Source organism: Serinus canaria, chromosome 2 (assembly GCF_022539315.1).
Source record: "Serinus canaria isolate serCan28SL12 chromosome 2, serCan2020, whole genome shotgun sequence".
In the NCBI taxonomy this organism is placed as follows: Eukaryota; Metazoa; Chordata; class Aves; order Passeriformes; family Fringillidae; genus Serinus; species Serinus canaria.
The window spans coordinates 132,858,480-132,874,722 of record NC_066315.1 but is presented as its reverse complement, the minus strand read 5'-3'; the positions used below and the strand labels follow the sequence as shown (position 1 = coordinate 132,874,722).

General features: G+C 39.9%; 1 protein-coding gene across 1 annotated transcript in view; it reads right to left on the bottom strand.

Moving 5' to 3' along the window:
• ZFPM2 (zinc finger protein, FOG family member 2) overlaps nucleotides 1-16,243 on the bottom strand; it is a 306,016-nt gene that overhangs the window by 10,504 nt on the left and 279,269 nt on the right. The window contains exon 6 of the mRNA XM_018912975.3: nucleotides 2,151-2,357. Within this exon, the coding sequence (XP_018768520.2) occupies nucleotides 2,151-2,357 (207 nt within the window). The remainder of the gene's footprint in view (nucleotides 1-2,150; nucleotides 2,358-16,243) is intronic.

Sequence of the window (16,243 nt, the reverse complement as noted above, 5' to 3'; positions counted from 1 at the left end):
TTTTGCATGGTGAGAGGATGGAATTTCAGGAAGAGCAATATATGGGGATGGGATCTGAAACTATTACTACTCTAAAGCAATGGGAAACAGATAAAGGCTACTTGAAACTGATGTTTTAATTACTTAAAACTAAAATATTGGAATTATTTCAATGGATGATTTCATATAATGAAACATTCCGCCTCAAGATGAATGAGTCAAAGGCGATATTCTAATTTTGTTTTAAGCAAATGTTAGGAAACATTAAAAAATCCCCCAAACAAGTTACAAAACCAATATTTTTTTTTTCAGATCTAGAAAAGGAATGCTTAAGAGATGGCTCACTACAATTCTAGAGGTTCATTCAGCTTGTTGCTCTAGTTCAAGACTTAAATGAAGAAACTGAATTTTACCAACTCTACAATGAAACATGAAAATAGCCCCTTATGATCAGAGGCAGAGTCGTGACTGATGTGGAAAGTTCTGATCAGTAAGACTTGCTATTTTAGCATTTTCCTTGAGTCAAGAACACAGAAGTTACTCTGAGTTGTTGCTAAACTTGTATAGCCAGAACTGATGCACCATAAACCTAAAGACCCCTCTTAGCAATGTTCACTGTGGCTTTCCAGGGCTCTACAAAAGTCAGTGCTAACAGAAAAGATGTTTCCAGAAATGTGATATTGTAGAAATCTGACTACTTTGCCAAAGCCCAGAGCTGGCCTCGTAGATTTACACAAGAATATTATCTCAGCTGAAACAAGCTGTGCCCTTTAGGTAAGGTAACCCACTGTAGCAGCTCCCTTTCTGCTTTTCAGCTTTCCTTCCTTTTCCTGCTGGCTATAAACAGGCCTCCCCTAACAGTGGTAACTTCAATTAGTGGCATGTTAGGTGCTTCTGACACCTTATTTTGGAAAGGTCCTGTGCAATCCTAATTGCTGGTTCTGTGAGCAGGTATGCCAGCTCACAGCTGCCCCACTGGTGGGGTAGAAATGAATGTGCTTAGCTAAAGGGCATGAGGCTGCTCCAACTCATTCTTGGAAGAGAAGACTTGGATGATAAGGGCATTTGAAGGTTTATCTTTACAAATGGGCTAACATTAAATATGTAGTTATCAAAATTGTTTACCAGAAAATAAGCAATTAAAAAGGAAAAATAAACTGAAAGGAAAATATGGAATGAAAAGTGTTACCAGGGATATTTTAACTAGTCCTGTGTGAAGAGCTTGAAGATGTTGTGACTGTTCAAGGTTCAGTATTATTAGGTATGAGTCTGAGTGGCAGATCATGTGCTTGCATGTGCATATGCACCTGAAATACTGTGTTCAGTAGTTCATTAGAACTAATTAGAACACTTAGAAACCATGGGAAGCACAAGGAACTGCTCCAGCATGGGGTCTAAATGGACAGGCTTGCAAAGTGCTGAGAACTAAGAATGTGCAATCTAAGAGATGGCTGGTGAGGATCATGGTAATGGCCAGTATATTTGAAAAGTACTTAGAAAGGAGGATGAGGAAGTAGGGTTGTATAAAGGTAAACAGCAGGTAAACTTTTGCATAAGCAAAAGTTAAACTTTAATTTGAGCTGAATTGTCCCAGTACAGGAACACTCATGTCCCTCCTCTCTAAGGACAGCACTTGAATGCATGCTGCATTTTATCCATGATAGAGCCCATTGATGACCAGAAGATGTAAAAAACATTCTTGGTTAACCACATTGAGTGGAGATGCTACAATAAATCAGGGCTGCTCTAAGGCATGATTTCTGCTGCATTTTGAAACAGACACTGAAAGGATGTGTTTCTTTTATTTTTCTGGCTATCATGAATTATTACCACAAACTGCAGTGGTAAGCAACAAGCTTACTTGAACAGCAGAGGTTGGACTTTGAGAGCTACCCGACTTATCTCATCTACTTTTTTAACAGTTTCTAATCTTATTGCCTCTGGGAACAGATCACAGAACCTCCACACGAGGGCAGGTACTCTGGGTGAGGCTCTTGCCAGACTCCTCTCCCTGCTCTTTTTATCTGAGAGGAGGAGGGAACAAAAGCAGGCTTTGAGCTGTGGTGTGGTTTCTGCGGTCATGAATTCACCATCGCCGCATTAGCTTTTCACATGTGCCTTAGAGTGCTGTTGTTTTAAAAATCCGCCAGAGAATAGAGTTCCTCACTTACTGTTCACAATAGCTGTAGGCAAAATAGATGCCATGGCAGCTTGCTGCGGGAGCAGCTGTATGGAGTCCAGCAGGCGGGCGGGGTACATGCCTTCTGTGAGAGTCATCTGACTGGCAGCTTGCAGCCTTGAGTCAAAATCCACAACAAAGGCAACCAGCTCTTCGCCCTCTGAGATGGCCTTGGTCGTGGTACACCAAAGCTGCCCCCCTGCAGGAAACAAAAAGCAGAAAGATTTAATTGACAATATCAAATTTCAGAACTTACAACGTGAGTGCTATCTTCACAGTTCTCATTTTTTAAAAATTTCGATGGTTTATATAAGGTAAAGAGGCATACAGTTTTTATTTTTCCTGTCTTCCTTCTACCAACATAGGAATTTTCATGTATAAGAAAAACAATTTGCGGACAGTTTTCCTAACTATTTGCGGCATGAATAATTATTTTAATTTTTCACTTTGTGTCCTAAAAAGCCAGCATCATGAAAATCAAGATATAGGTGAAAATAACTTATGCAGCACTTCTCTCATTATCATTTTCACCAAAGTTCCTGTAAATTTTTTTCTCAACTCTAAGCTTGTTTTATTTTGAATAGCAAATCACAGCTCAGTAAAACCAAACAGCTGCAAGAAAGAAATCAGATTTCCTCTTAAGGGCGTTCTTCCCCTCCCTTATGTTTGTCACCCTCTTTCTGTAAAAAATCTTCCCTTATGTAATATTCTTCGTAACATGACTGCTTTATCTCTGCTTACACTGACTGAACTTCCTGAAAAGAAGATATGCCAAAGATCTGTTTCATAAAGGCTTATTCAAATAAAGGTTTGTTTAAAAGGGGGGGGGGGGGAAGGAGGGGAAGTGGAAGAACTTTCATCAAACAGTAAGATACACTATAGCTCTGTGCTGCAAATGTCACGTGTAATGCATTAAAAAGAAAATTAACTATGCGAGTACATCTACTAATGTATTTGAATGAGATAGTGAATGCTCATTTATTTAACATGTTTAGACAGGCAAAGCACTTATATTGTGTTATCTACACTCTCAGGCCTAGATACATATCCAATACAGTTATGCCTGAAATAATGTTGCATACTTTATATGTTATAAAGCTTTTTTTTCCCCTCAGGTTTTGTATATATAGAGAAAGCTATATGTTGCATTCATTAGTTAAGCAAAAACTGTACTCGTTTTGATAAGTAATATTGCTGTGTTTATCTTTCGGCATAACTGCCTTTTCAACTGCACTTCATTTTTTCCCTTCAACGAGATTATAGTTTTAAAACAACTTGTTGCAAAAATCTGGTAGAGGAGATAACAACAGTGTATGATATGCCACAGCTAAATGGAAGAATTAGGACATTGTTTTAGAGAAATCTTGGACAATTAATTAAACCAGTCTATTAGCTTTCAAAGATGAGCAAACAAAAAAGCATCAGTGACAGTGTATTTCAGTGGCAAAATACACTAAGCTTCGAGACCTCAAAGTGGTGTAGAAGTTTCAAAGCAGAAAAGTGTCTTTGTATTCACCCTTTGGTAATACAGCAGTTGAAGGTGCTACGAAGTTTACAAACAATTTACTGTGAGGGGACCAAAGCACACCAAAATTTACTGGTCTCCAAGATTACAACAATAAATGGTGCAAATCTGAGTAATTTCCTCCAGAGAATAAGAAAACAAAAAATGAGATAGTACCAAAAATTTCTACAAATGCAGAATCCTAACGCCTGAGCAGGAATTAAAAAAAATTTGAAGAGCACAATCTGACATATTTCCTGATATAACTAGTAAATATACAGAAGCCTTCAGAGCTAAACTGGGAGAAAACCTCTTCCAGAGAGAAACAGGCTAAATTCCTAAAGTGTGCTTAACTAGTCTTGTAGATGAAAATACTTGGAACACACACTGCAATTTGAGAACCTGAAATTGGGGACTTCTGTGGCAAACATCACACAGCTAATTTCCATTATTAACATGCACTTCTATCTTATTTATACAAAGAAGGTGTAATAATCAGCCAACATGTTTTAGTATATTTTAGTATAGAATAAGAGCTCTTTCTAGACTTCATTATTCACTGGATCTCTTAATAAAAATGAGTCACTGCAGAATAACCAACTGAGACTTTTTCTATCCCAGCAAACATCTTGACATGCTGTGTGTATCCTTGGGGGGAAAAACAAGTGATTACTGGGTCTCCAGCTGCACTCGGTCTGGATCAGCTAAAAGGCTGAGTCAGGCTCCTGGTGTTGCAGCTCCTCAGGGCGTTGACTCATGTCCAGCAGCAGATTAAACCCGGACAGCTGAAGGGAGCAGTGACCCCGGCTGCCTGCTCCACCCAGCTCCTGCAAACTGTCACACCTACGGCTGCACAGCCTGGTGGGATGTGTGACAGCTTTGGAAGCATAACAGTTTCTAATTTGGCTTAATAAAGAAAATCAGAATTAGGGAAGTTAAATCCATTCCTGCATATGAATACAAACCTTTAGCTCAGCAGGATTCAGATCCAAGAGGGACATTGTTATTTTGATTTCTCTCATCGCAGTCTATAGAAAATGAGGCATTTAGGTAATCATGACGTACATATCCACGTTTTCATCAGAATATGATATTGTGTTAAGTTAAATCCACAGATGAACTCCCAAAAGATGCCTTCTTCCAGCTACTGGAAGGGCAGCTCAGCACCTTTGCAGCAACAGTCACTCATTGGGACAGGACACAGTGCAGTCCCCACTTGTCCCCTTCCACGCTTGCCTGCACAGAGTGAGGCAAGAGCTGCTGTTTTGAAAGATGCAAACGATTTTATTCCCCTTAATGCAGTGAATGCGAACATGCTGACCTTCATGCACAGCAGGAAGATTGTGGAAGAGAAGTCTTCATGAGTCTTCTACTGCACAGTCAAGCAAAGAGCACAAGTCAGTCAAGAGTGACAGAAAAAGTACTGTCAAGTGCTGAGAACCCGACAGAGGCTTCCAAATTTAATAGGAAGTTCCAGTCGTGACTATCATAAGAATTACTACGCTGTCTAGACACCTCTGGCAGGGATAAGGGCTTCCTTACAGGTAGCAGCTAAAAATCAGGAAAAAAATTCTTCACACAAACATTTCTACAGGCTAAGACGCAACTGACATGTAGACAGTAGTCTCTCAGGAGTTCAACAGTTTTTCATTAAGCACAGAGCAGACTTAACAACAGGCTTTCAAAGGGATAATACAGAAGCCATAGCCAAGTACCAGTGGCGATTAGAAGGAGATAGGAAGATGTTTGCATGAAATATTTGCAAAGGCATGAAGATTTCATAAAGAAATGTGAAGGTCTATTATTTATATGAGATGAAGTTCTGATTAAGCTGGCTAGAATTTTTTTTAAACAACTGTTCCTCTTCTCAGAAATAACTTAAAAGAATGAAATTGTTCTACAAAGCTAAATCAGGCAAGGTTTCTCAGTCCTAAGATGACACAGGCATCAGAGGAAGAGAAAGGATGAGCAGATGTTTTAACAGTGTTTAAGAGTGACTGACAGTGCCTCTGAAATTGTCATGGTTATATAATTTGGTCTGAAAGCAATGACAGATTTTGGGCCTTTTCTTGTCCATGATGAATACATTGGCCACCCATTCTGCAATAGCAGAGAGAAGATTCTTAGACACAAGAAATATGACACCGATTATGTGGATGACAACGATTATATTTATTGCTCACACATAGTCTAAATATCATCAATGCAGTATATAATACAAGCAAGTCTAAAGGATCATAATATAAACAGGTTCAGCTAGAAACATACAGGTTTACAGTCTCTGGCCTTACCGAATGCAAAAGCAAAAAAGCACCCCTTTTGCTACTACAGGATTTTATCTCCGTATGCGGCCGGCTTTTACTCACCCATTGTGGACGGAGTGCTCCCTATCTTCGGGCTGGACGTACCCTGCAGGAGTTCCTGACAGGGGCGGGGGAAGGAGGCCAGGAACCCACATGGGAACTGCCTGCAACCTTGGGAGAGCAGTTTGCCCAGGTGGCCCAGTCTCCAGCAGCACTTTATACCCTTTTCAGGATGATGTGTACTAAAGTCAATCGCACCCATGGCAGCTCCCCCATCTCTGGAACGCATTCATTATGCGAGCAGTCCCGACAGTTCCTCCTGCAATTCCCACCCGGTGTTCTTATCTTAGGGCGATTCCCACCTGGTGTTGTTATCTTTGGACAAATCATATTGCCCGTCGGAGACAATAGCAAGGAAAAACGTGCGTGTCCCCTGCAGAGGATGCACGGGAAGTTTCTCGCATCCTCTGACACTATTTCGTCACCATAACAACCACGTACACTGAAAGGGGTCTTACGGGTTTTTCCTGGTAAAGTAGTAATAAAAGTTTTACTCTTGTGCCAGAGCAGAAAGGAAGGTTTTAGATCAGCAACAGGCTTTGTAACATGGGGAGGCTGTTTTCTTGAAAAGGGTAATTATGGTTCTGTGAAATTGAAGATAAGCGTCTTGAGCTTGTAATGTATTGTTTAATATCTATGGTTAAATCAAACAAATGTATGTGATATATAACACACACATGTCAAGCAGAAGAAAATAATAAAAATGTCTGTAAACACTGTGTATTTATTTGAACTCTTCTTGTTGTTCAGAATTCAAGGAATTAAAAGTGCTCATTTGTTTAATCATCAGAAGACAGGAAAGCTAAAGAATATCATGTTGTGGAAACTAGAGCAAAAAATTACATTCAGTTGCACTGGCATGAGCTCTTTACCAAAAGACATCAGGCACTGAAGCAATTATCTGGTACCTTCAGAACATCCACCAAATGGGAAGGTTATTTCAGGGTTCTCTTTGTCTGCATCTTTCACTGCAAATGTTTCTGCTGCTTTAAAAAAACACCAACACCCTTAATTACAAACAAAAAAAAACCCAACCCAAACCAAAAACTTTATATGAAAATGAAAGAGTAAGGTCCTGATGTCCCTGAAAAACTGTGGACTTACTGTTCTTTGCAATGTTTATGATCAAGATTCTTGTACAAACAGATCTGGTTCCTAACAGGAAGCTTATAAATCATACTCATAATTGCTGTCAAAACTGCAGTGGAGTGTACTGCAAGTTTTGATAATAAAGAATAGAGTCACAGTTCAAACTTGATTACATTTTGGAAATTCATGGTGCTCTTACAAGAATCAGTGGTCTTAAATATCTTCTTCTCCTGCCAAATTTTTCACTTGCACTTTTTATTATTTATGAAATCAGTGTCTGCACAATGTCATGCAGACCTCTGCTGATAAACTCTAATTAAGATTAAGACAAGCCTTTTGGAAAGGATCCCATCATTAGCAAACATGATAAACACAAAAATACTCCCTACTTGTCAACCAGGAGCAATTCAGTAACCTAACAGTATTATCTGTTGCTAGGCTACAGGGCTGACAAAGCTTCAATTATATTGTATGGCCATACCTATAGAAAACTGTATAGGAAAATGTATCTAATATAAAAGCATTTAACTTCATCCATGCTATCTGTAATTCACGGCTTCCCTCAATGACAAAAAATCAGGTTAATAATTACATAGCATGCTGGAAAAATCTTAGCGATGTGTCATGTTTGCACAGTTTTTTCTAATTTATCTCTATGATTGATAGACATTTGCTTTGTAAAAATAATAAAATGCAAGCAATGGGATGCTGTAAACCAGAAGCATAACTACATCTGGACTCATCAAGATATGGAATCACACTTAGTATAAAAAATATATAGTAAATTGAACAAATTAAATCATACTTAGATGCAGTAATACACTATCTCCTGTATACAGAATAAGGAATAAAATGGTGATAGATATGCATGCTAATTCAAAACCTTATTTTATGTAGGACAGACACCTAAAATAGAAAAAAAAAATTTCAACAGCCCTTCCTTTTTTCTTCTACATTTGGAATATTTTTTAAACAAAGGGACCTCTGCTATCCTATCTGAAACCAGGAAATTGCCCTGAAATTTTAACTAAATGGCCTTTCACTCGTTTTCATCCTCAGAACCCTAGAACCCTATACCACTTCCAGGGAAAACACAGAATCTGGTACAGTGAGCCTTGATGGTGATGGTGGGCTGCTGCTTTTTTGGTTTTTTTTCTCCCCACTTATGTTTTGCCCGCCTTAAGGAATGATAATTTTGAATCTGTGGATCACAGTCTGAAAAGAGACTATATATAAGGTCAGACTCACCTAACTCCACCAGGAAAAAGAGAATCAAAATTGATGAAACCATTAAGCCTCTTGATTCATATTGTTACTTTTAGGAAAAGTACCTTAAGAGAACAAGGAGCTCAAACCAGCATTTCCACTGGATACATGGAATTCCACAGATTGAGAAGCATAATGACATATAAACATATATTCAAAAGCAAATTCCAGTTTCCCTGTCTTTAGTATCAGTTGATTTTCCTTGCTAAACTATCTGAGTCTTGTTTTTTTGACCCAGAAATGCCACGCACCTTTCACAGAAGTTTAGGAAATCAATGGCACTTTCTATTAAAAGGAGCTTTCAGTGCCAGTTAATTCCGAAGTGTTACTTTTGTGTAGTAAAATTTGAGCTTACTGGACTTGATTGCGTTGCTGCAACAACATAATAGCCCATTTCCTGTACACACATCTTTTTGCAAGAAGGGTCAAAAGACTATCTGAATTTATTTAAACAACAGACTGTTGCTCTTAGCAACTTCCAGGCACCATCAACTGAATTAAACCTTCCTCTCCCAATAAAACATTCCAACTTGCAAAAAATTGTGCTTTTTAGTAATGGTAATGCGGGTTGGAGTTAATTTATTTTCTTTCCTCCTTTGTTCCACAGGTTAAGCATTTATGGAAAATTTGCACATCACAATAGGATGGGATCTTCATATTTGGGTTCTTTCTGCTTCTCACCCATGAGGTTGTGACGACTCAGCATATTGAATGCCATTTCAGTACAGCACAAGTTACTGGGCAGATCTCTGGTTTTTGACATGAACAAAGTACATATATCTATATGTGGACACATTGTTTAATAAAAAAATTATAATTCATTCAAATCCAATACTGTTGAAATTTTTGACAGTAGAGTGGTACAAGGAACAGAACTTATAAATTATGTGTGCCCCTTCTTTGAAAAATGCTTTGGAGGTTTCTTTGTGCATTGGCAAATACAGTAGGAATATGAGTTATTGTGTGAATCCTCCTGCACAGCACCTGATAAAAGAATAAAGAGCTGTGACATATTCTTAAAACAATAGAGGAATTAAAGAGAAACAATGGGCCAGCTGCTTCATTAATACAATCAAAAGACAGCCCAGCACAGAGGAGTCCAGATAATTAAGCACTACTCTTTTAGACCTTTTTTCTGTAATAAAATTGCTAAAAATTTATTAACTACTTCATAGTTGTTAGATAGATCTATGTACTTGTTTATTTGGGTTGATTAATGCCTTTTCAGTATTCTACAACATGCCAACTCATGGTTCATACAAGTTTTTGAATAAAATAATGTAGGAATATGTGATACGGATCTGTGGTATATACAGCAATAAATCAAAGGCATTTTGTGAACAGTCTTTCCAGTTGCTAAATAATTCTTAGCGTTTTTCACATGCGTACACAAAATATGTACTCTGCACAGCATTTTTGCTATTAATGCACTTTAATGTTGGGGTTCCAACTGTTTGTCTGTGAAGTGTCTCAAAAATCACCCCTGCAAATTCAGACTACTCAAACTCTCACCAAAACCAGCTTTAGTGCTACATTATTGAGATGATTTCCTAGCTTCTTCTATAGTTTTTCCTTGTTTACTGATCAGAGGAGATTGCCAAAAGATATTTGACCTTTAATTTTAACTACCCACTGCAATAAATGGAAAATCTATTAACCTGTATAAAATTAGACCAATATAGGGGACAAACCAGTTCTGTCGCCACTTTCACTATTACCTTTGTATTCAGCATAGAATATGGAGCCTTCTCAATTTTTAGCTCACTGAACAAAAGGCAAAATGAAGAAACTGCGGTGATATTTTCCAGAAGCAATACAACAGAAAAATACTCAGCTTAATGGCTCTAGCCAAATTAAACCCCTGTATTTAGAGATATAAGCTCTCTGACCAGAAACAGGGAAGAAAATACTCCTTAGGAATACAGCTCTTGTTCCTTCATGTGAGTCAACCTGAACTTCGGGTCTGACTTCAGCTTAGTCATATGCTGACAGCTGACAGTGTATTCATCTGAATAGATGATATTATGGTTAAAACTGTCAGGCATTATATAGCTGATAAAGAGGAAAAGAAAAATATGAAAGGAACTCGCCAGTCCTCGGGGAGAGAACTACTAAACCTGGCATCTCAGTGTGAGTGTCAGGGGTCGGTCTTTCCCTTGCAGCAGTACAACTATTACTAACATCACCATCTTATGGCAGCAGCTCTCAAATTCACACTGCAAAAACCTTCCCCAGCTGAACCCCAATTACAGCACAGTGTTTCTGTAGAGTAAGGAGTGCAAGGAACAGATTTTAACCTCTTGTTTTTAACACTGTTGTATGCCTGCATTTTGTTAGTTTGAGGATATTTATGTGTTTCCTCCAATTAAATGTCTGCATGTAACACTCAACAGAGTTCTAATAGGTAAAGAGGCAAAATAGATTAGTCCTCCGAAAATATTCACAGGAAAATAATGTGGTAATTTTATTTGCCATTTTCCCCCCTGATAGAGCTGTCACAGCTTATTTACCACAGGGGGAGACAGTTAAACCCATATCCTTAGAAGTTCTATGCATTTAAGAGGCTTATATATCTCTTCTGGGACCCTCGTTCAAATCCTGGGCTAATCAGAATGAATACATATCTTTCTATTAGATGGCTCTAAAAAGTCTTAGGTGATATCAGCTCCTGGTGGACGACAGTCCACAGCGTAAAACTATTAAATGTTTGGCACAAATGGCAATACTTACGAAATGAAGCTGAAAACTGTAATATCCTCCCACATCACAAGAAGTTAAGTCTGCTGCTCAGAGGTTGAAATTAAAGCTTGCCACAAATGCTAAACCTGTCCTATTTCCTTAATTCAGCATAAACTCAAACAAGGAAGTTGAAGGAGTTCTTTCCCAAGTTAGGTGATTTCTTTCCTTTTTTCCCTTCCTCTTTTCTTTGTAAATTCTACTGGTTTGAATTGAGTGCTACACCTTTTTTACACTTGAATTAGGTCTCACTGGAATGTTATTTTAGAATTTATGAAGCTTTCAGAGAGAAAATGATAAACAGCTTGAAAAAGCCTGATAAACCCTTGCTGACACTGCCCACGTTGCATTCCCACCACCACTGCAAAGGAGCTAAAACTTACTGTCAGAGCACACTCATCTCCCTTTATACTTTTTACAGGACTGCTGAATGGGCACTCTCCATAGAGCTTCCCAGGAGACATTCCCAGGTGACGCCCACTGCTCTCCACTGCTTTTGTGGATGCACCAGGTTTCACAGAAAGAGAAAATGCACCACTGAAACCAACTACTCTGAAGCAGGGCTTTGGACACACACATTCCTACAATCCCTGCTTCCATAACAGCACAGCTGTAAGGTGACCTTTTGTAGCCTTACAAACACAATCATGCCTGTGGATTGTCTTTTCAGAGTTATTTTGTGAGGCTGGAGTGTATGAAAAAACGAGGTGATTAAATGAGACAATAGATATGCTTTAATGGCACCTCTTTCTTGCAGGAAAAGCAGAGTACACTTCATCTTATCAATGGATTTTCTACTGTCTTGCACCTGCTAGTGTAGGGCTCATTTCTTGCCCCTGGGCAAATGCAGAGTGAATGGCAAAGGCACCTGAGCAGAAGGAAGGATTATATAGAAGGAGCTGTAGTGACAGGTTGTATTTGTAAAGGAAAGCAACACAATAATATAACAAGAAATAGGGAAGTTTTAGAACGGTAAAATCAAAGTAAGAAACATTGGTTATGAGACCTGCCTGCTTATTCAGTACAGGGCCATGCCCCAGAAAAGGTTCACAGCTTTGTGAGAAACAAAAGCCAGCTTTTATAATGAACAGAAGCTGGAGCATTTCGTTATGTGCACTGTAGCCCAGAGAAAACAGCTGCTATTATTGTGAGTTATCTCGGAGTTTTACTCGTGTTAACGTTCAGCTCACAGGCTGAAGTTCAGGAACTGAAGTTCACCTCAGCTGTAACAACCATGGAAGAAAAGTGGCACTTCCTGATTCCAAAAAGTCTCGCTCCCACTTAAGCCATTAGAATGTTTTACACTGACTGCAGTGGAAACAAGGCTCTGTGACAAATCTGTGTCTCTCTTACTAAACAAGCAAATAAATAAAATTAGATATATATAGATTTGAATGTTTAGTATGTTCTAAAATATAAACAGCATTGAAGATATAATAAGCATCTAATTCTCTATTTAAAAAGTACCTCATTAAAAAAACCCACCATCACCCAAACACAAAACCCTGTACCAATACCCCAGATTTCCTCAAAAGGAGTTAAATCCCAGTTCTGCCTTTTAAAGTAGAAGCTAGAAGTAAATTGACTGAAAACTCTCAGTGATCAAAAGCATTTCCACCTTCCAAGCTATACATGGTGTCCAAGGTAAACAAGAATTATAAGCCACCACCAGTCCCCCAGTTAGTTCATATAGTAAGAGACTGCTAACAGCAGAAAGGAAAGGCTGAGCTACTTCTGGTTACAATGGAACTTGAAAAAAAAAAAAAAAAAAAAAAGAATGAGCAAATTGTTAAGATTCTGGCTGTACACACTAACACAGATCAACAATTGAGGAGGATTCTGCACTTGATGACTTCTTCCAAAACAGGTTTAATAAAAAATGCCAGTTTACTGAGCATCATACAGGTGCATAGGAGCTACCATTGTGCCTGCTTGGTCAGCATGATTTCTAAATGGCCAGGAAAAAAGTGACTGTATACCCAAAGGCAAGCTGTCAAAATTCAGTTTGCAGCTGATAAACTGATTACAAAGCTGCTTAAGACTTTGCTTGTAAACAAAAGCATTTATCAACTAATAATTTGCAATAAACTGATGTAACTCCCAGCTGAGCCCCAAACTGTAATTGTCTTTACCATCTGCCTATTAAAATACCATTCTTCATCACCAAGCAGGAGCAGAAGGGAGAGAATCTCCAACAACTACATAACTTGCATGCTTATAAATAATCTGTGAGCATTTCACACATTCATTATGATTGCCAGGTTTTGTATACTTCATTTTCTCTTTTTGAGAAGCAAAGAGGTGCAGTAAAGTGGCAGAAAAGAAATTAATAAATATCGCCTGGTGCAAGAAAAAAATTATGTAAATTCATCATACTCTGCAGTTTCCTAATTTTTTTCTCTTTTTGCTACTCCATAGGAATATCATGATGGAAGCCCCCTCAAGCACAACTTTACAGATTAAACTCTCAATTTCTTTTCAACTTGTCAGTTTTCATTACCTTTCTTTCTTATGTATTCAGTTCTTACAGCTGCTTCAATGGGAAGCGAGTTAAAGCATACTGGCTCCCTAGGGGGAGTCTGCCAGGGTCTGAGGCATTCTGCAGGCTCCCTGGACTTCTACAGGTCACCCTTAAGAGCATTTTGCCTATCTTGCTCAGAGGATGTTTGAAAATTAAGTGAATTTACATGCTTTTATTTTCTAACTACTGACAGCCTTAGTCCTGAGAAAGGAGGTAGTGGTTAGACAAAGTTCAAAATTAACAAATACAGATGCTCTAAAGCTGATACATCCCAAGGGAAGAATTACTTTGTTAAATGTCTAAAATATTCAAGTATGAGGGGAGAAAACAGAACTGATACTGTGCAGAGAATGGCAGCCCCTCAAGATGTGTCTGCATGAAAAATTGAATTTAACAGAGAATTGCACTATGATTTAGTGCAATGCACTTGACCAAGTATTTCTGCAATCTGCACTCTCAGCCACCCACTGGTCTGAATGCAAGGCTGTGACCAGAGAGAGACGATCAGCTTACCTCTTCAGAAATAACTGTACAAAATGCACAGATGTTTTAAATGCAATTTGGTTCCTCACTGAGTCTCCAGATTCAGACCAGAATGATCTACGTAGCTGAAGTGAGGCATTTTATGTGAATGAAAAACATGTCATCACTAGGAGGAAGCTGGGCATATAAAAGCAAAAGAGGAAGGTTCCTTCTGCTAATTGCATTGAAATGCAAGATTTTAAAGGACAGTCCTGCCACCCATGCTCACAGAAGCAGTCTCATTTCCCTCACTTTGCCTATGTTGTGCCTTTGTCTGACCCAGTGTTACCAGCAGTATTGCCTTCATCACCCCACTCCCTAGAACTGCAAAAAGAAATCAAACCACCTTTGGGTTTGATTGGGACCTATGGACTTTGTTGTTAAGATACATTGCACTCAAGACAATTATGCTTCTAAACAAAGGCAATTTTATGCGTAGGTAAATACATGTACTTGTGAATATGCTGGCTGAACCAGGACTTGGTACCTCAGTTTCTATCCACAGTACTGGGACAGAACCCAAATGGGGTGAAACTGAAGGAAAAGTGAAAAAACAGTGTTTACATGAAATATCATTTTTTAATTTTGTAAATAAAAATTTTTGTTGAACACTAAAACACAGTGATGAAAACCACCCTTCAAACCTCTGTTCAAACTCAACATATAAACTATTTAATCATAGAATGGCTTGGGTTGGAAGGGACCTTAAAGATCATCTAGTTACAATCCCCCTGCCATAGACCAGAGTCCCATCAGTCCCATCAGTCCCCCAGAATGCTCAGAGTCCCATCCAGCCTGGCCTTGAGTGTTTGCAGGGATGGGGCATCCACAAAGCGGCTGGGCAGGATGTGACAACAGCAAAGAATTACAAACGTTAAGTGACTTGGTCAGCTGAGATCCTCAGCATGATAATGCTGCGCTAAGCTACAAAGTTAGAAGAAGACTTGTGTAACATTTACTTTTTTTAAAAACGGTAGGGGGGGGAAAAGGGAAAACATTGGAATACACTAAGCTGGAGTTAAAAATCTCTTTTGGTTACCGCGCAAAGAGAGGAGGCCGTGCGGGCTGTGCAGGAGCGGCGAGGCGCTGCCGCGGCCCGCAGGTGTCGCTGTGGCGCCGCGGGCGGGCCCCGTGCTCGAGTTCATTTTCCAGCGGGCCGAGCAGGGCCTGGCGCAGATAACGGCGCGCCTGATGGAACCCCGCTCCCGACACCCGCGCCGGCCTGCTCCTGTCACGACAGAGAGCGCGGCTGCCGCTCCCGTGGCGGAGATGTGTCCCCTCACGGCCGGGCGCACCGACGGTACCGCAGGTGATATTTTCAATAAACTGCAGGATTGACGCGCAAAGCGAACAATATCGATTACAATGCTGTCAGCTCACTTCGGGAGCTGTTCAGGGCCGGGCACCATTCCTCCCTGCTCAGGAAATAGCAGCGGGGCACTGCCCTGCGCCCCCACCCCGCGGCTGGGCCCCCTGTGCCCCTCCACTCCCACCAAAACTTTGGGGACAAGGAACCCAAGCTGTGATGGCACCTCCGCAGCTGGGCAGGCTGCTGGGGATGCTGAAGCCCTCGGGAGGGTCAGTTTTTGAGCACGCCGAAACTGTGACACAGCAGTATTGGACGGTGTCACCCCCTCCTCTGGCCTGGCACCGCAGATCTGCAGCCAGAGGGCAAAGGTAGCACAGGGCGATGTCTCTCTGCCCCTGCCTATAAGGTGTTCGTGGAAATCACCTGTGCTCACCTATAACCACAGAGGTCCTTATTTCTACCTAAGTCATTCCCCTGAAAAACTGGAGAGTGAAAAGATGCAGCCAGGGCTGGAAACTATCCAACATCAGCCACTTCATAATATTTCTGTTGCTGAGCAAAAACAGCATTCCAGGGTGTGTGACTCCCATGGAAACACGTGGGAATCCTGATGTTAAAAGTTTGTGAAAACCTTTGAACACTTATCTCTGTCTCATGAGAGTAATGAAGAAATTTGATGTCAAGCATGCAGTGATCCCTGAAGAACTATCTGGCTTTTGGAGGAGAAGGGATTACACACCGAGGTGAAATTCTGCTAGCCCTGTAGTGCTGGCAT